Raw genomic sequence first — 21,057 nt, forward strand, 5'->3', positions numbered from 1 at the left:
TATATTGTACAGTACTTAGCTATGCACTCTTCACAGAAGTCATTTATACACACACTAGACCCTTACTATAATGGACTAACTGGGGAGAAGCCTGATTTCATAAAGTTGATAATCCGTTATGTTCAATGATTCCCGAGAGATAGTATTTCAAGCACATGTTTGAAAATAAGTGGGTACAATAGCATATTCTGGTACAGTACTAAAAATTAAAACTATACTAAAAATGAAAACTATACTCATTTTACACTAACTTTGCCCAAAATTTCACCCTTTTGCAACTTATTTCACATCCTTGTTATAGTACAGTACTCAACATACCTCTTCATGACTAGTACAGTATTACAAAAGTCTGGTGTTACAACTCAGCAATCATGATGGGGAGAGGGCAATTTTGGGCCAGGTTGAAGTAAAAAGCATTGAAAACATGTTTATTATAAACCACTGTGCCCTATTTAATGGACAACGTTTGTTATAGCTGACAGAAATCCAGAGGCCTTCGTAATGTTCATTAAATCCAATATCCAGTGAATTGTGGTTCGTTAAATTGAGGGTCTGCTGTCGTTCAACTTTTTCATGTTAGTTCAAGAAAGAGTAATGACATATTTAAATCTCATAAATAATACTCCTCATCTATATTACATTACATTTTATTGCAGGACACCGGTGAAGATGACAATATCCTGTCTCTGAACCATGTATTGAACACCATTCATCAGCTAGCCACAGAAAAAAATAAGCTCGTGGAACAGTTGCATCAAATCACTGATCATTTGATAGAAGAAAAGGTTAGTTTCAGTCTCATTTCTTTGCAGTGCTTTACCTTGAAAGTGTCTTATTTTTTTCCACTTCTGTAGTCCTTTTTGTATTTCTGCAAATGTTAGTGATCTTGCATAATATTAACTGTAGGTCTGGTATGCAGGTATAGAAACACTGATAATTTTTCCATCCATTATTGATCCTAAATATCTTACTAAGGGAGACGTATTCAGACTTCATTGGCAGGGAAAGTCAGTCTCTGTAAGGGTTCTTTCGTCATCATCCTTGAGGCCCATGTCCTTAAACGGCAGGGCTTGGCATTGTAGCATGACTATGTAGGTGGGGATCATTAACTCCCTCAACCTTTAATTTCTTGGGCATCAGCAGAGCTTTTCCAGCAGCTGCTTGGGCCCAGAGAGAGAGGGAAACTTGGCTGCTCCTGCACCTTGGTCAGTGTGCCTGATGGGCTACCCATTGCCTCTTAGGCTGAGGTCTACTGCCTTTCTTTTTGGCTCAAGAAGGTGTTAGGAATAGTTAGAGATGTGGATTGAGGGTGGACAGGGCCACCTGTGGCATGAGAATGGTACACAAGATTGCCAGGGTGTTGTTGGGAAGGGTATGGAGGGTAAGGCTGCTAAGAAAGGGAGGCCGTAGGGTAGTGTGGGATGGAAAAAGTGAAGATTGGGAAAAAGGAAGGATACAGGTTGGCTGGGCAGGTATGGTAGAAGTTAGCTGGTTAGGAGGATACAAGGTAGCTAGAGCAGGGGACACAGATACAGAGAGGCCCAGTGATACAGTACCATTTGTTGGGAAGGAAGGCAGGTATGAGACAGGGGATGTTGAGTGAGATGATTAGAGAAGCCGAGATAGGGCAGTTCCCATGAAATGGAGATAGCCAGGTTCTGTCTGGCAGATAGATACATGTCTGATTCGTTGTCCTCTTGGGCCTTAAAAGTGAGCAGATTGGACAAGTCAGACATGTGGTTTCAAACTGGGGGGAAAAAAAAAAATCCCTTTAGTAAGAAGACAGGAACTGGTTTGGAGAGTAGTAGATGAGTGGGTATGTCAGCCAGTAATTTGGTTGGTGCTCCTTTAATTGAGAAATTCAAGAACAGGCTAACTTAGATAAGCATATGACTTACGGGTTAGTTATGAAACTTGTCCAAGTCGCTAATTCATTTTCATCTGATAGGCATCTTTGCATGTTACTCTGCCACAGAGTGATTACAGTAAATATATATAGCTACCGGTATGTAAGGGACTGAGTTGTAGTGTAATAGTTTTCTGTAAGTTTTGATCTTTCAGCCAGACTTGGTGAAATGGTTGAGGGTTAGCCAAGGGGTTGACCTACTGTTTTATAGAACAGAGTCGAAAGTTAAGGTCAGCTGAAACAATTTTGGTCTGATTTACACCACCTGTTGTAGGTGGGGACATCCATCATCCACTCACTCAATGTAGGAATGCCATATGGTCTCTACACTGAGTGACATGCCAAACAGTTTCCTGTACCCAGGAAACCATTTACTACGCTGGGTGATAACCATATTACCGGGGTTTTTGGCTGGGTTAAGTGTCCCCCAAATTCCCCTATCTAATATCACTTAATTATGGCAGATGTTTCAGAGAGCCTCGAAGGGCCCAATACCTGCCCAGGGCCCCAACCAAATGGGCTGATTCCCATGGCCATGTGGAGTGTGAGAGGTGTGAATGAGGAGAGCAGGAGGGTGGAAGTGGTGAATGTGTTCAAGAGAGTGAGATGTGCCATGATGGCATTGTGTGGGGCAGTGATGAAAGGGTGTGAAGTGAAGGAGTGGGAGGGTGTGAGGTGTGTGGGATTGGGCATGAGTGGGCAGATAGGATGCAGGGAGGGGGTTGCTTTGTTGATGAATGAGGTGTGGCAGAGTGGAATGAGAGATTGCAGATGTGTCAGCTCGAGATGTATGTATGTATGTCAAGTTAAAGTTTGAGAAGGTGAAAGTGGGAGTGATTGTAGCGTTTGCACTGTGTGATGACAAGAGTGAGACAGACAAAGACAGGTTGTGGGATTAGCTGGATGACACCATGGGAGGTGTCACGGGGTTTTTAAGAAGTATGAAATATTAAAGGATAATGTTCAGTAACACTGAAGAGCAGGGACAATGAATTGTCTTGTTAAAAATCAAGTAATGATTACTTTATGCTGGCTTGCTTCGCCGATTCTCTAAGAACGAGAATTTATAAACTTTCTCAACAGTACACAGCAGAGACTAATTCCTCACAATTGCTGTTGTTAGTACTGTTAGCCTCTGGAGAAAGTGACTTCACCCCTGACAATCAATAACTAATGCTATTAATGGTAACAGGTTCTTGCTGATGCATTAACTCCTAGATGGCACAATGGATTTTAAGCTTAATACGAAAGGACTGGCCTAAATACCAGTTATGAATAGCAAAGCGTTTATGCAAGCTAGGAGCTATAAGTGAAATAAGCTCGGTGGAGAAATGAAAACACGAGTTTACATTACATTAAGCAGATAGAATTCAGCCAAACAGATAGGTGAGTACAGCTAGTCCTTGAGTAATGCATTTTTGTACATACACAAGCAGCATAATGCAGGAGGTCATAATCAGCATGGGTAAAATCTCTAAGCTTACACAGGTGGCCTGGTGACACAATTTGAAAGTCGCACATGGCTTGCATTCAGGGACCTGTCCTGGGCACATACTTGTACATTCAATCCTTTCTTACATCTCACCGAGTTCTGCCCACATTGTGCAGCAAGATTTTTTTGTGTATTTGAGTGTCGCGTGAAGACATTGACTCTTAGTCATGCTGTGTGATCAGCCCCATCTATCCAGAAAGTAGCCCATCTTCACTTATGCCCAGATGTATAAGATAGTAAAGGAGTTACAGCAGGGAATGAGGCAGGTAGAAATGGCTATAAAGCATGACATGAATGAAAGCACCATCAAAGGATTTGACATAGACGCTGAAGAAGGAAGTGCAGGAGTAGCAACATCTCAACAGTGACAAAATTGGGGGTAGGGGGTGGGGGAAGAGTGCTGCAGAGCTACGCATCAACAACACACAGGTACCCAGCAGGGGCGCACCCAGGGGGGGAGGGCCACCGGGCCCGGGTCCCCCTCTTAGCTCTCTGGGTCCTTTAAAAATTTATATACATTTATTTTGATAACAGCAAAACATGAAAAAATGGCAAGTGCAAACAAAGAGTAACTTATGAGCCAGCAACTCCCTGACTCTAAACCTCAATGTGACCCTGTAATTATCGGATTACCTGACCTCATCTCACTACGGGCCCTCCGCTTAGAAAATTTCTGGGTGCGCCCCTGGTACCCAGTCCAACTTTTGTTTTTGTTAATGCTATTTTAAAACCATTCTTGTTCTTAATTGCAATAGTTATATCTCTTTCAGTGATATACCTGATGGTGGGTGTGAGCAGGGGGTAATTTATGTGGAGTAGGGGAGTAAGAAGGGATAAAAGTTAAGAGTTTTGGAAAGTAACCAGACTACACTGTAATGTACTGTTATACATTCAAACACGTTGTCTGAGTAATGCGTGTTCGAGTACCATGGGCCGTGTCCAGTCCATATCTTCCACATTACCTGATGATCGATTGTATACATATCACTGTGTTACATATTCTATCCCTGTCCCAGAGAAAATGTGAAAAGTTGGAAGCAGAAATGGAAGAGATGCTAGAAAAGTACCAAGCAGAACCACTGGAGCTGCAGACAAAGCATCTCAAGGACAGTCTTTCAAGTATGATGGAGAGGCTTATGTGGTATGTAGCTTTTATATTGTCCAACAGGACTTGTTATGAATTTAGTGACCTGTAAGAATCAAATGCCAATGGGGTGCTTCTGAAAAGCCTAGTATTCCTGTAGATGTCACCACCACTGGGACAAACATGTCCCCGCGTTGTTTAAAATGCATATTTTTCTTTATTCAATATCTCCACTGTTGTGTGAAACTGTGACTCATGGTAATGTCATATATTGTAATATAAATACTGTAATACAAATAGAACACATATATGTAACGTAGCGTGAATTGTTTATATTTATCATAAACTGAAATTAAAATATCATTGATGGCATGTGATGGCAACCGTCCATTTCAGTGGTCCTATATTATTTAATTTCTGCTACATTTAGTGCAAGTTGGGTTCTTAATACATAGTTTGTTCAGACTGCAAATTACGCCTAGTGGGTATCTTGACTCATTCAGTCTCTGTGTGGGCAGAAATTTAATGTTGAGTAAATACTGGGACTCAGCATTTTGCTCACTCCCTTCACCCATGCACACCACAAGACCCGTGTTGCCATGGTTTGAGAAGGCCGTGGTGTTGCCCCCTCAGACACTTCAAAGCAATTACAATACCTTACTCTATCTAACCTAACCAGGCCACAAGTAGTCTAAATTGTATTATTTTAAGCAGTAGTCCTCGTGCGTTTGTTTTGAAAACAGATCTGTCGTGAAAAATCTTAAACACTGGTGGTGGGTTGCCATCACATGCCATCAATGATATTTTAATTTCCGTTTATGATAAATATAAACAATTCACGCTACATTATATATATGTGTTCTGTTTGTAATATTTATATTATGGTATATGACATTACCATGATTCACAGTGTCACACAACAGTATAGATATTTAACAAAGAAAAATATGGTTTTTAAACAGCGCGGGGAATGTGTTTGTCCCAATGGTGGTGACATCTACCGGAATACTAGCTTTGAATGCACCCTTTTTAAGCTACAGTGTGTAGCCATATCTTTCCTAGATTAGGCTGCCCATAAACACTTCCAAACTGTTATTTCCTTTGCAGTACAGTATTTAGAAAAGTGTGGTAGACATGGTTGGGATTTATTGCCTGCGCAATGGCACTAAGGGATTAGTGAGGCTGGTCACTCTCATCTTAAATGTCAGGACCAACATGCATAGCCCCGGGCTCCTTTACTCCTCAGGGGCAACACAGAAGTAGATGGTGATGATGATGATGATTATAGTCATGTACACTCAACCCCCTGCTATCGCGCATAATTGGTTACAGCAAACATGCGTGATAGCTGAATTTGCAATAGCTGAACTGAACAATCAATGGGAAAATTTCTAATTGGTTTTTCGGTGACCCATTTTTCTAACTTTTAACTACTTTATGCCTGCGATTTCCTGCCAATCTCTCCTCCAACATGAAATAAAGCATTATTATATTAATATTAACATTATAATGAATAAATAAACAACATAAAAGGCCATCAAACTTTTATAAGGATTAAGGCTTGGGTGGTTTGAAGGATTCCGAGGCTTGGGAGTGGCTTAGTTGCTGCCAAATCTCTTTAGCTGTCTCCATGATTTCTTAGTGTCCACAGCTAAAGGGGGTATCACACGGTACATCGTATCAGGAACGGCCGAGGAAGATTTAAGTGGAACAAAACTTGGACGCTATCACACACGTTCCTCATACTGTTGCCAGAGCCCCGTCTCAGTTGTAAACACGTGATTACTTTATCGACATCACAGTTTTTTCGGCATAGGAAATATTAACTCTTTATAAGGATTCAAAACGATTGATATTTATTCTAAAATACAGTGTTAATAAGTATTTAGTGTTAGGCTAAATTTCAATGCTGTAGTACGATATATTCTGTCGAGTCGCCTGGGTTTTGGTCACACTGTTTTGCCCGTCATATCCTTGGCAGGAATCCATTCAGATGCATTCCAAATCCCCGTGGTATCATCGGCAATTTTACCACGTTACCGTTCCGATTAACCATCATATCCTTGGCAAACCTTATATGAAGTGCCGTGTGAATAAGTTTCGCTTAGCCTGTCTTCAAACTCGACGCGTGATAGCAGTCTTGGGGTGCGTGATAGCATGTATGGTTGTGTATTTGATGTGTGCGTGATAGCAGATAACCGCGATAGCTGAACGCGCGATAGCAGGGGGTTAAGTGTATATGCATTACTTCCTGCAGTATATTGTTGATAATAACTATTTTGCTAGTGATAACAATATACAGTATGATTTTGTTGACATGTACTTACAGCATTAAAGACAGGTACATTGAGGAGCAGCTGTCTAGTGTAGAGAGTGAAACACACACTCTGAAGACTACTATGGAAGAATTCCACAAGAAAAACATTGGCAGTGTTGCCAGATACTGCAGAAACTTGCTACAAGAACAAAAGCAGGTGAGTGCATGAGATATTCATCTCATGCCCTCAACTTATTTGAGGTATTTGATGTTGTTTGTTCCAGTTATATTATTAGTCACTGACCTGATAAATATGATTATTTATGAGTGTGTTGTCCCAGATGACTGGCTGAAGAGTGTAATTGTAAATGTGTATAAAGGGAAGGGTGATACCCTGGAAAGAGGAAATTATAGAGGTATAAAGCTTTTAGATCAGATATTGAAGGTAATGGAGAGAGTTTTAGAAGGTATGATTAGAGAAAGAGTGAATATTGATGAGATGCAGTTTGGGTTTATGCCAGGTAGGGGGACCATTGATGCCATACTCATTGTTCGACAAATTCAGGAAAAATATATTGGTAGGAGAAGGGATCTGTATTTTGTTTTTGTTGATTTAGAAAAGGCCTTTGACAGAGTCCCTAGAGAGGTGGTGAAGTGGGCAATGAGAAAGCTTGGCTTGGAGCAGTGGCTGGTTAGGGTGGTTATGGCTATGTATGTGGGTGCTCGCACCCAGGAAAGTGTGAATGGAGATTTGAGTAATGAGTTTTCCGTGAATGTTGGTGTGCATTAGGGGTCAGTTTTGAGTCCCATGTTGTTTATCATGGTACTTGAAGCCCTCTCACGTGACTTTAGAAACGGACTCCCTTGGGAGATGTTGTATGCTGATGATTTGATGCTGACTGCAGAGAATGAAAGGGAGGCGGAGGTTAGGAAGTGGAGAGATGGTATGGGGCACAACGGCTTAAGGGTAAATGCAGATAAAACAAAAGTGATAATATCTAGGGTTGGTGGCAGTACTATCAGAGACAAGGGAGAATAGCCATGTGCAGATTGCCACAAGGGCGTGGGAAGTAATTCCATCTTGTGCAGTATTTGTAATAAATGGGTGCACAAGAGATGTAGTGTTATCAGAGGTAGACTGCAAGATAATACTGATTTTATGTGTACGGCATGTCGGGGAGAGCAGGTGGAGATTGTCAGGCAGGAAAGGATTGAACTTGCTAGTGAATCACTTGAGTGTATGGAAGAGTTTTGTTATTTGGGAGACATGTTGTGTGCTGGAGGTGGGGCTGGAGCTAGCTCTGTGGCTAGGATGAGAAGTGGTTGGAAGAAGTTCAGGGAGCTCTTGCCTTTCCTGACATTGAGAGGACTCTCCCTACGTGCTAATGGGTCTTTGTATGCAGCATGTGTTAGGAGTGTAATGCTGTATGGTAGTGAGACCTGGACAGTAAAGGAGGAGGATATTCGCTGGCTCAGATGTACAAAAAGGACAATGATTAGGTGGATGTGAAGTGTGTCCTTGCGTGCAAGGTCTGGGGGGGCTGGGTTTACAATGGAAGAGTTGAGAGGTAGGATGGGACTGGAGTGTATTGATGTTGTGATGAGGAGAGGTAGATTGAGATGGTTTGGACATGTGGAGAGGATGGGGGATGATAATTGGGTGAGGAAGGTGAGAAGTGTTAATATTTGGGGTGGGGTTATGAGGGGTAGACCAAGAAGGACATGGGATGAGGTCATTAAGTGTGACCTCAGGGCTAAGGGACTGAACAGGGAGGCTGCAATGGATCGTGCAGCATGGAGAGCCGCCATTAGGTGACCAAGGCCGACACATGCATGTTTGAGCCTTGAAAAATGAAATGAAACGGAATGATTATCATCACCCATAATTTCTACCTAGAAAGTAGGATGAGAAAAGGTCAAGAAACAAAGAAATACAGTATCAAACAGCATCCCCAGTGAAACTGGTCACACAATTTTTCACACATCATCCAAGATTCTGAGTTCTAGCTTTGCCACAGTAACAAAGCCTTCTACATATTCTGTGTTTTTTTATGCACCCACCATCCACTCACACGATGTAATGCAGCATTGGTTGTCAGCCCTTTCCTCTCTTCCTTCCTTCCTCTTCTGTCTTTCTTTCCTCTTCCTTCAGCCTACGGGTGACTTTATGCTCCTGCTTCTGTCTTTCTTTCCATCACTCTTTCCTCTTCCTTCTGCCTATGGGTGACTCTGCACTGAGTGACAAGCCAAATGGTTTCCCGTACAGCAGGAAACCATTTACTACACTGGTTGGTAACCATATAACCAAATTATGGCACCTGGTGGTTTATCGGGTAATTAAGGCACTCCAATCAGATTGAGCCTGTGTAGGTTCCAAGGGGTGATTGGGGTTTATTGCTCATATAATGCCACTCAGGGATGAGTGAGGCTGGTCACTCTTATCTTAAATGTCAGGACCAACTTGCCTAGCCCCAGGCAACATAGGATAGAATGATGGATGGATTGATGGATATGCAGTTTGCATACACCTTTGAATACAGTCATTCTTTTCACTGCCAGCTTGAAAAGGGGATCCAACTCTTGTCATGTTTATCTCCATAGATACTTCATCATTCCATCTTGATCCCTTGCCAGTTCACTAGCAATTGCCACCATCATACGTTGTCTCATCACACACACTTACGTATCATATCTTTCTTCTCAACTTGCTATGTCCCCTCATACTCATACTCACATCTGCTTTTTTCATCACCTTATCAGTATTCATCATTTGTACATGAACATACAGTCTAAGCACTCTTGTTTCTATCCTTTCATCAGTAGAATACCTATCTCTACAAAGCAGATACTGTATCCTTATTCACATTCTTTTTTAAGATTTGTGTTTCTTATCCTATTCATTGTACACAACCCACACATATTGCTAAAGTCCCCTTACATTCCATTTCATTTAGTTTCTGAAGGTTCAAACATTATTGCATGCTTTGGCCTTGGTCACCCGATGGCAGCTCTCCATGCTGCTCGATTTCTAGCAGCTTCCCTGCTCAGTTCCTTATCCCTGTGGTCACACTCAGTTACCTCATCTCAGATCTTTTTTCAGTCTGCTTCTCGCAGCCCTATTCCTAACGTTAACCCCTCTCGCTTTGTGGACCCAGTTATCATCCCCCATCCTCTCCACATGCCCAGACTACCTCAGAAGTGGCTGAATGACTCCGTCACTGATGCCTGTCCAGGATGCAACACAGCACCCCATATTATTAAGCACATTGTGGAAGACTGCATTGCTTACAATTGCCTACACCAACAACACAACATACACTTCTTAAGAGCTCTGTGGGAAAGCCTGGTCTTGGCTGTGGCCTTCCTTAGGGACTCGGGACTGTTTGGCTAGACTGGCTAGGAAACAGCTACTACTACTACTACTACTACTACCTCAATCTACCTCTCCTTATCACAGCACCAACACACTCCAGTTCCATCCTACCTCTCAACTCTTCCATCGTAAACCTAGACCCCCCAGGCCTTGGACTCAAGGACACACTGCACATCCATCTAATCATTGCCATTTCTGTACTTCTGAGCCTGCGAATATCCATTTCCTTTACTACACAGGTTTCACTACCATACAGCATTACACTCCTAACACATGCTACATACAAAGATCCCTTAGCAAGGAGGGAGAGCCTACTCAATGTCAGGAGAGGCAACAGCTCCCTGAATATCTTCCAACCACTCCTCACTCTAGCCACAGAGCTAGCTTCAGCCCCACCTCCAGCACATAACATGTCACCCAAATAACAGAACTCTTCCACACATTCCAGAGACTCACCACAAAGTTCAATCCTTTGATGCCTGGCAATTTCCATATGCTCTCCCTGACACACCACACACATGAAATCAGCATTATCTCGCGGTCTACCTCTAGTACCACTATATCTCCTAAGCACCCACTTATCACAAACACAGCACAAGATGGAATTACAGTACCTCCCATGCCCACGTGGCAAATCTCACATGGCCACTCTTCCTCCTCTTTGACAGTACTACCACCAGCCCTAGATACCATTGCAGTAATTCCTCCAAGATCCGACATAATGGAGCCCAAGCAATGTCCGAGACTTGGTCTTGTCCGGGACTTTGGAAAAATGCCCCTGGACAGGTACTTATAGACCTCAACCCAACCTGACTTTGAAAACCACCTAAATAACTCCCTACCGGACATGCACAGCACCTATTTAAGACCATATTCACACAAATAAGGGACTGTAGGTGTTTTTTTGTGTTTCATGTAGTTTAGTTTCTTGCAAGATGGCAGTGTGTATGTTTTGTTGTTTGATGAACTGTGTGAATTCTTGTTTTTTGGTGTTTATGCCATCTATGTTAATTTGAAGAATGTTAATGTTGTGTGTATGATGTGTGTTGGTTGTACGACTTGTGTTGGGGGGGAGGGGGGTGTGGGTGGAGGAGAAGGGGTAGGAGGAGGTTGTGATAGAGATAAGGGTTGGGGTGGATTAGATTGGGTTAGAATGGGAAGGGTTAGGGAACTGGATGGTGTAGGAAGGATCAGTCGGTTAGGGTGAGGAGATGTGGAGGAAGTAGGAGAGGGGCTGGTGGGGGGGTTTGAGGGTGGGGAGAAAGAGCATAAGGAGCAGGTCAAGGTGTTTGTGTAATGTTCTCTGGATTCACGTGTTGTGCAAGTGAAATGGGTCCAGTTCTTTCAAGAATTGCACTGGGTCCTGGATTGCTCTCAATGTCACCGGCTAGAAGTCTTCGAGAAATGACCACCGGAGAGTCATTTCTCGGTGTAGAAAAAACACTGTTGTTGTGTGTGTTGCGTTGAGAGATGAGGTGCAGTACTTGCCCGGGTGACTGAAGCCACTTCCAGGTTCTCGTGCCTCATGAGGGGCTGGGGGGGGGGGTTTGACCCCCATGCTGTCCTCCATCGCTTCGACAGCCTCTCGGGGGTGGACTGACGACGAAGACGTCCAGAGAAGTGGTTGTAGTGGATGCTGGTTGTGGTCACTACACTTATCATTATTCACAACATTCAAGGAATTCTTGTTTCTTAGAGTCTTGTCTGATCTAAATAATTTTCCTTATAAGGTTTATTATTTGCCCAGTACAGAAATAGTCCAGCTGTGCTGTCTGGTCTGACTACTGTTCTGGATGCAAGGCCACTGTTTATTCATCACCTAGATGTGGTTCATTAATATTAAAAAATCCTGAAGCTCTGAAAGAAATTTTTTTTCCTGGACTGGTAATGATTATGTGAGAATATCCACAGAGATCTTAGTAAAATATTAGAACAATAGTGCACAACAAAGCCACACTTGGAGATAAGTGCTTATTATTTGTGTTTCTGTGAAAAACGATGTCTCACTGATAACAAGATTCAGCTGTGGATTCCAATGTAGTCTGACTTCATCACATGTTTTGTTATCCTTTGTCTGGTCTAGTTTTGCAGTAAACTAACCCTAGTCTCCTCATAGCTCTTCCAAAGGGGAGTGCAAGTATCATCAGGGCCGGTCCTTCCTATACGCTCACTACGCTCAGTGCGAAGGGCCTCCGATCACTGGTGGGGCGGCTGGGGCCTCCCGTCCTCAGGAAGTGTATTTGAAAAAAAAAATACAGACAAAAAATTAAAAAAATAAAAGTACGTCGAGAATGCTGCTTATATCGACTAATTGATTCCACGTGCATGGACATTGTATAAACAATAATAACTGAATAATTGCAGGCAAAAACTGGGCTACATCTTTTACTCACAACTATACATACTCCTTCCTTTTCCCTCTCATTCTCACCTACTCCTGCACATATACCCCATCCATACTCCCATTCTCTCACACTTTCTCCTCTCCGTTTTGTTTCAGGTATTCCACATACATCCACTTTCGCACCCTCAAGCACCTGGACAATCTCTCTCTCTTTCACCTCATCATTCGCTCCCCTTACATTCCACGTTCCGATAACCATGTCCTTTGTCCAGTCCTTGGTCGTCGTCGTTTGGTCAGTCCTTGTCCGAGGCTTATTGTTTGTTTTTTTAGTTAGTTGTTTTCCGGGGAGGGGCACTAACTCTCCGCCAACCCTTTCAGTCGCCTTTTACGACAAGCAGGGATACACTGGGAGGTGTTTGAAACCCCACCCCCACCCCCAGGGGGTAGTTTTTCTTCTAGTGATTATTTGATTTGATAAGACATTACCAAGGTATGAAATGCAGATGTAAATGCATTCTTCGTTGTTTGTATGAACCTATAGTTTAGACTGGTATTTACATGCTCTGTGGAGACATTCATTGTGCCTCATATGAGGTCTGCAGCTTGGCACATGTTAATAAGTGACTACATCAGCAAAATGAAAGATATACTGTACAGTATTGCAGGATACTGAATGACATACAGTTTTGCAGGATTCATCTAAAATTTCTGAGTTATTCTGATACCACCAGACTTACAACTAAAGCATAAGATAAGGTAGTATGCTTCATAAATAACCGTCTGTCACTAAATGTCTTAAGTTCAGAAGAATCAAAGTCCCTAAGTGAGTAGGTTTCTCTTCTGCTGTTATGCATGAAATTCCTTAAATTCATGAGGATTCAGTTCCTCATAGTCCCATCATACCAGCACATAATACTGCAGCTTATCAACTGGCAAAATTTTTACTGCCCATTATAAGTCCTTTTAGTATAAACTGGTATACAGTTAAGAATTCCCATGAACTGTCTCAGTCTCTGTTGGACTACAAATTACCGGTCTTCTTTTATGGTTATATATGATGTTATGTCATTATTCACAAGCATATCACCAGATGAATCCATTGATATCTGTGTTAATATGACTTTTTCTTACCTTGATAAAGTCATGATTGAAAGTGTATTTAGAAACCTCTGTGCTGCTTGTGTCAAGGATGGCTTTTTTGTTTTTAACAGTGAACTGTATTTACAAATAGATGGTGTAGCTATGGGCTTCCCTATAGACGTGGCTTTAGCAAATATATTTCTTTTCTTTTGTGAACAAAAATGGAGTTTAAAAAAAATTGCCCCTAGCCCTTTTAAGCCTATTTTATATAGACAGTATGTGAGTGACACAGTTGTATTTTTTTAGAAGTTAATGCCAAGCTTATAAGTTTTTGCAGTATCTGAATTCACAAAACCAAAACATCTCATTCACTGCAGAATTGGAAGTAAACCCCAAGCTCCCCTTCTTAGATCTTATCAGTGAGAAATGCAACAATGGTCCCTCTGGTATTATTCTGATATTTACTTTCTGTGGTCTGGGCACTAGCCTTTTCAGTTTTTTCCTCTGTAAGATTAATGCCGTAAAAACTCAACAGCATTGAGCATTTTCTCTCTTTTCTACTATATTTCTACAAGGAAGTCACCTTTTTAATTTCTACTATACAGGATGTAGTGTTCACTTGTTTGGCAAACTAGTCAACAAATTTCTTGGTCAGAAATACCATTCTAAACTGCCAGTTTGTACAGTTAACAAAGAAGATGTTACTTCCAGATTCCATACCTTGGTGGCATGTCTTATCAAAGCAAACAATCACAAGAAGAAAAACTAAGTAAATTTCTCTATAAGGAATTTAAATTCATACCCACAAACACATAAAAAATGAGAAGTTTCTTTCACTTCAGGGACAATATGCCAGATGACTTATGCTCGCTGATTGTTTATTGTACTGCTTGTCCCAGTTACCAAACAGGGTAGTAGGTAGCACTATGCGCACACTTAAAATTCAGGTCGACGAGCACTTAGGCCAGTCTACCAGAATGAGTCGTTCTCTGCATAGTTCACCTCATTCAGCAATACAAGAACATTTTAAGGCAGGTAAAATTAAACTTTGTAGGGACCAATTTAGTATGCAGGGTTTGTTTAATCTGTAAGTAAATTGGTAATTTTATCAGGCATCTATGTTGAGCATGATGTGTTTAATCTCTAACTAAAGTCGTAATTTTTTCAGGAATCTTTGCTGATCTTCACTCTATGGCAGATCAGAGATGCAGACAGTAATACAAAAAATCACTCAAATCAGTTGAAAGCTAAGGAGTTCTCTCTCATGGCCAAGGTCAGTCCTGTACAGTATAGTAAAGTGGTGGGATAGTTGTATTAAAATGCTCGACACCTGGAAACCATTTATTATGCTGGGTTGTAACCATATGACCAAATTATGGTGCCTAGTGGTTTAGTGGGCAGTTAAGGTGTGCCAGTTGGGTTGAGCCAGTGCAGGTTTATATCCAAGGGATGGTTGGGGTTTATTGCTCACATAATGCTACTCAGGGATGAACGAGGCTGGTCACTCTCTTCTTAAAAGTCAGGACCAACTTGTCTAGCCTCGGTCTTTTATGCCCCTCATTGGGCAACGCTGGATTAGATGATGAATGAATGAATGAATGATGCAAAACAGGAAATATTCCTAGAAGCTTTTGATAGTAGCTACTTTAACTGTCTTCATACCATACTGGGTGTTCACCTAATTAGTATATATATACTGTGGTGAGGTTTGACTGTAGCTATGGGTGTTAACAGAAGTTAGAGCAATCAGTCTTTGCAAAATATTGGTAGTTATGCAAGGAACCTGAAAGCATGATTTGAATAATTTTGTTTTAGGTATATAGGATATGTTGCCTTGCTTGTAATCACTGATGTGGGGCATTTTTGTTAACAGGACAGTGTAATTCAGATGCTGATCATACCTTCATAAATTATATAACTTTCATTTAGAGGTTATCCTTTCTTAGTAATGTACAGGATATTCTTAATTTGTATACTTCAGATGAAGGGTAGACAGGTGCTTGGCCAGTTACCGAGGAAGGCAGTGCAAGAGGAAACAGAATTTGCAAGAAGGAATATTTTAGAGATGTCTGAGGCTTGCCAAGTGTTATCTGATGCTTAATTATAAGCCCCCGAATTTGACTACTTTTTTTTTTTTTACAACTTCTCCATTTCAGTATCTGTCTCAAAGAGAGAATAAGAGGCTTTGAAAAAAAAGTAAATAAATAATAATAATAATAATTTGAGTGAAGTGGCTGATAAATACGGCAGTATAAGATAGCAGCCCATGAGAAGTATGGAGCAGGGTGTAAGGCAATACCTGCAGATAAATATATGATGGTCCCAGTACAAGTTTGTGCCATTAAGATGAATACAGCAAGTAGCTATAAATTGTACCTTCCAAATGTTATGTTAATTTTCCTTGCTCAGTATATCAGATTTGTTTTTTAAACATTTCAGTTCATTCAGAAAAAATCATTATCACTAATATTTCAGTTATCTTTTTATGATTTTTGCTTGTAGCAATGGTTTAGTTTTTTACACAGGTATCTGAAGTGTTTTTACATTCAAATAAACTATCAACGATCCCAGTATTCTTGTTCCAATTTTATTGTTTAGTACAGCATATAGTAGTATTTTTCAAGGGGCAAGGCCATTTATGAATGCACAGAATATTCATGTCATTAATATGTATTTTCTTTACTATTACCAAATGTAAGTTTTGTAGCATTATACAGAACTGAAATTAAGAACTAAACATGTGGCTGTTGTGTTGTCAGTAATGCAGAGTAATTGTGTAGACTTTAAAATATGTATAAAACTTATACATCTGTTTTTTTTTATTCACCTTACAGTTGCTGTGCACGCATGCATGCACACACTGAATTACATGATGGGTAATGAATCAATCAAAAAAGTGAGAGAAGAGAAAGATTTGGGAGTGCTGGTCCGGGATAGTTTGTCACCGGAAAAACACATTAACAAGATAGTTAGAGAGACGTACAATCTCTTGACTAACATACGAGTGGCATTCCATTACATGGATGAGGAAATGATGAAAAAATTGATAGTGGCCATGATCCGCCCCAGGTTGGAATATGCGGCAGTAGTGTGGTCCCCACACAGGAAGAAAGATATAAATAAGATCAAGAGAATACAAAGAACAGCAACCAAGATGGTCCCCAGCCTGGCAGATCTGACCTGCAGAGAGAGGCTGGAAAAGCTGGACCTGCCTTCCCTAGAAGAAAGGAGAGAGAGGGGCGACATGATTGCAGTGTTCAGGGCCATGATGGGACTAGATAAAATTGATAAAAATGATCTGTTTGTGTAACAAGAGTACATGGAAGGAAACTGAAAAAGCCAAGTTGTTTGAAGGATATCAAGAAATATAGCTTTCCATATACAGTACAGTAGATGCATAGACCTGTGGAACAGCCTGGACATAGAGATCGTCCAGTTTAAAAACTTAAATGAGTTCAAAACAAAATTTGACAATGAGAAAAAGAGACGGGACCCCACGAACGCAGCTCATTTCCTGTATATCACAACTAGGTAAATACACACACACACACACACACACACACACATTATAGAAATTGAATATACCATGGCTGAACTTCTGGGAGTTGAAACAGAGGACAGTTATGGAGAAAAAATAGATGTAACAGTATTTTATATGCCTCCCAAAACTAGGGCATGGACAAAAGAAGATTATGAGCAGTTAATAAGAGAATCCATTATTAAACTAAAGATGATACTTGAAGACAAAACAGAATAATAATAATAATGGGAGATTTTAATTGTAGAGAAGTTGACTGGGAAAGTATGGATGCTGGGAGCAATGGGGAATCATGGGGAAATAAACTGATGGAATTGGTGATAGAAAACATGTTAACCCAAGCAATTAAAGAATATACAAGAATTTGGGGTGACGATGAACCATCAAGGCTTGACTTAGTATTCACTAAGGACCCAAATGATGTGAGGAACATAACCTACCAATGCCCCTTTGGTAAAAGTGATCATATGGTTATTGAGATGGAAGTGGCAGGAGTAAGGGAAGGAGAAAGAGATGAAGAACACAGAAAAAATAGATGCAATTATGGGAAAGAAGTCTTGCCTTCCCTGAGGAACTTTTTCCAAAATGCAGACTGGAGTAAAATGAATACGATCACAAATGTTGATGAGAAATATGAGTTTCTGATAGAAGTGTATAAAACAGGAGTTAGTAAATATGACCCCAAATTTTCTGCAGCTATGGAAAGGAAGAAAGAATGGTTTTACAACAGATGTAGAGTGGCACATGAGGCAAGAAAAAGAGCATGGAATAAAGTAAGAAAGTATAGTGAAGGGGCTTGGGAGGAGTACACGCAAGTAAGAATAAATATGTAAGGGTGCGGAGAGAAGAAGAAAGGAAATATGAAAAAGATACTGTAATTAAATGTAAAAATGAGCCGAAAATATTTTATAGGTTTGTGAATGGTAAAATGAAAGTTAAGGACAGTATAATATGATTGAGGGATGAATGTGAAACCTATGAAAGAGAAGAAGAATTGTGTGAAATAATGAACAACAAACTACAGTCAGTCTATGTGTTGGAAGACAGCAAAGATCATATGGCACTATGTTATGATCTGAAGGTATAGTAAGGAGTAGAAAGGACATGGCAGAGGATGATTAGAAACAAAAGGGGGGATTTTTGATTAGGTGAAGGATATCAATTGTAGAAACAACATATTAGGGATGAAGTGACTTTGTGAAGTGGCTTCGTATTAAAGTGGCTCAGTGATAAAGTGGCTTGATTGGTCAGTTGGTTAAAACACTTGACCCAGGAAGGGAGGAAGGGTCGACATCAATGGGAGGTCCTTAAACTTTTCATGCCATGAAACCAAATATCTAACCTGACAGGAGTACAGGGAAAATAAAGGCCAGAAGAAATACAAACATATAACAAGAAGAGAGGCAGGACAGAATAGAAGAGGATAGTATGGAGAGATTGGAGACAAAAAGGCCCCCTTTAGTTGCCTCTTACAACAAGCAGAGATGCTGGTAAAGCATTCCTCCCCTCCCCCCCTCTCCACAGGGGGAAATGCATAACAGGAGAGGGTGGTGTTAAATAGGGATCACCAACCTCTTTATCTCCTTTGCAGCAGTCCAGGAAGCTTTGGATGAAAACACAGTTTAAATTTATATTTTAATCAAAACAGTTTCCTTTATTTTTAATCTACTTAGTCAAAGTAGCCTCCTTTACTTTAATCAACATAGGGACACATGCTTTTAAAATACTGTACCTGGTAGCCGATGTGTTAAAAAACTGATAATTCTCAACACAACTATACTTCCTGGTATTTATTCTTAACTTTCATCCTATCTTACTGAACTGCCATATTGATGGTTGTTTACTCCTAACTTTTTCATCTTAACTATAAAACTATATTCTTGATACCACCAAACAGTTTTACATTCTTGCTACTACCTGACCTTTTTAATCTGTTAAGAGACATTTTTCAGGCTAGATGTAACCTTCAATAACCCATTCACTACAAGGGCTGGCATAACCCAAATAAAACTGGTTGAAGGCAGCATGAATAAACTAAATACTTTACAAACAAAGGGACTGATATCTCCGTTTTCTGATCTTTGGTTCAAGATTCTACTCTTTAACATTAAGGGATTATTTTGTGCTCAGAATTTGGTTCAAGGTTCTGCTCTCCTATATCAAGGGGTTAATCTGTATTTTCACAACTTTCCTTCAGAGGTTCTACTCCTTTATCGCCAGGGAACAGTCTATGTTTTCAGAACTGTGGTTCATGATTCTGCTTTTTAGAAGTTCCTTGTTTCTTCTTCTTTTGTTATGCTTATTTCAAGTGACTGATCAATTATGTAAGCTTACTTTACATTCTGTACTGGACTTTGAATAGAAAGCACTGGTAAAGGTTTCTGGGAGAATTTCACTGCCCTCAAAATGAATACTATTTATAGAGATCTTCTTGGAATAACACACAACATCCCCATTTTCCTTTAGTTCAAAAGATAACACTTGCTTCCTCCTCAGAATGCAATTGTACTTTATAAAGTGCAGAAGTTTGGTCATGAACTGCTCACATATTCCAGTATCCCATCTGGCCTGTGGAGAGAAACTGCAGCTTTAGAATTTAGCTAAAAATGATGTGACTGCAAAGTCATACTGAACAGTTAATTAAAGCAGTTCAACAGAAGACAGATTCTGGAGAGGGACTTCCACCCATCAAGGCATTGATACCTGTACAGCAGGGTAGCACCACTACCAAGTTATACAAATGTTTCTTAACTCCATTCTTGTTCTCCAAAAGGAGAACAATGGACTGCAGAAGGGCAAGATCAGCCTGCAATCCACCAAAGTTACATCCAGATCAGCAAGGGACCATATCAACAATAACACAAGATAATGGGCTCACTCAGCTGAATAAAATAATGTGTTAGGTAGAAATGAATGGCAGTGTTTTTATGGCCACTAAGAGGTTAAAATAAACAACTTGCACTTCATTTTCATAATAAGCTACTGCTCCTCAGTGTCAGCATTCACCATTTCCACAGACAAGAAGCCTACATGTGGTGGCACTGTGTATCCTGGGTGGAGCAAAGCAACTGCAGAGTCCACCAAGGAGCCAAACCTTTTCATACTTCCTTGCACATCAACATGGGGAACAATCCTGGCTAATCCCGGAAAGACAATGATTCCCTGAACAATGTATGTATTGTACTGACTGTAGGAAAGACTCACTGCAGTTGCTAATCTGTGGTCAACATGTTTGCACAGCCAGACAGATTGGGGTTAACCCTTTGTATGCCATGTGGGGTCAGATTGACCCCAACACATTTTTTAATGATGTCATTCAGCCACTTATTGTTTTAGGGATCTAGCAAACCAAGACTTTGTTTGCCTTTGACCAGTGTATATGCACACAACACTTGAGTGGAGACTCTTATAGTTCAGGAGTTAGGAGGGTGCAAATTTCATTGGGGGTCATCCAGTACCCCACCTACCATTCCATGTAACTTCCCCCCCCCCCCCAATTCTAGATATTATTGACCATGTCACTGAATGCTGAGATGTTCTACAGTCAGCAGGGGAGAATTTGTAGATGACCCTTCCATTTCTGATAATGATTATGACATCTGCAGTGATTTATCTGATGTTAAAATCATTATGGGGTTTTCTGATCATAAATATGTTAATCGTGTTTATTCTTACTTGATTGTAAATCATTCAGGGGTTTTCTGAATATAAATGTCATTCCTGTTTATGTTCTGAACATAGATTCAACCAAATTTTTCATGTCATTTTATTTTCTATTTTGTTTTTTCATGGTATTATAACTGATAATATATTTCTATCTACAGTAGAAGTCCTATTTTTCGGCATCTATGGGACCAGGCAAGTGCCGAAAAATCAAAATTGCCGAATTATCAAAAACCCTACCCACTCAGTACCTTGTATGTTTCGGTGAACACTATCGTCACTACTCATATCATTACAAATATGTTTGGAGAGAGTACTGT

General features: G+C 40.5%; 1 protein-coding gene across 1 annotated transcript; it reads left to right on the forward strand.

Annotated features, from left to right (window-relative positions):
• The first annotated feature begins 1,296 nt into the window (after nucleotides 1-1,296).
• Nucleotides 1,297-15,637, forward strand: LOC145398972 (uncharacterized). The gene is made up of 4 exons (XM_080271703.1): nucleotides 1,297-1,381; nucleotides 4,430-4,539; nucleotides 14,705-14,809; nucleotides 15,518-15,637. The coding sequence occupies exons 1-4, from the start codon at nucleotides 1,297-1,299 to the stop codon at nucleotides 15,635-15,637; spliced, it is 420 nt and encodes a 139-aa protein (XP_080127829.1).
• The last annotated feature ends 5,420 nt before the right edge of the window (nucleotides 15,638-21,057 follow it).

Source organism: Coenobita brevimanus, chromosome 47 (genome assembly GCF_032717465.1).
Source record: "Coenobita brevimanus isolate Jiangsu-jjx chromosome 47, ASM3271746v2, whole genome shotgun sequence".
NCBI lineage: Eukaryota > Metazoa > Arthropoda > Malacostraca > Decapoda > Coenobitidae > Coenobita > Coenobita brevimanus.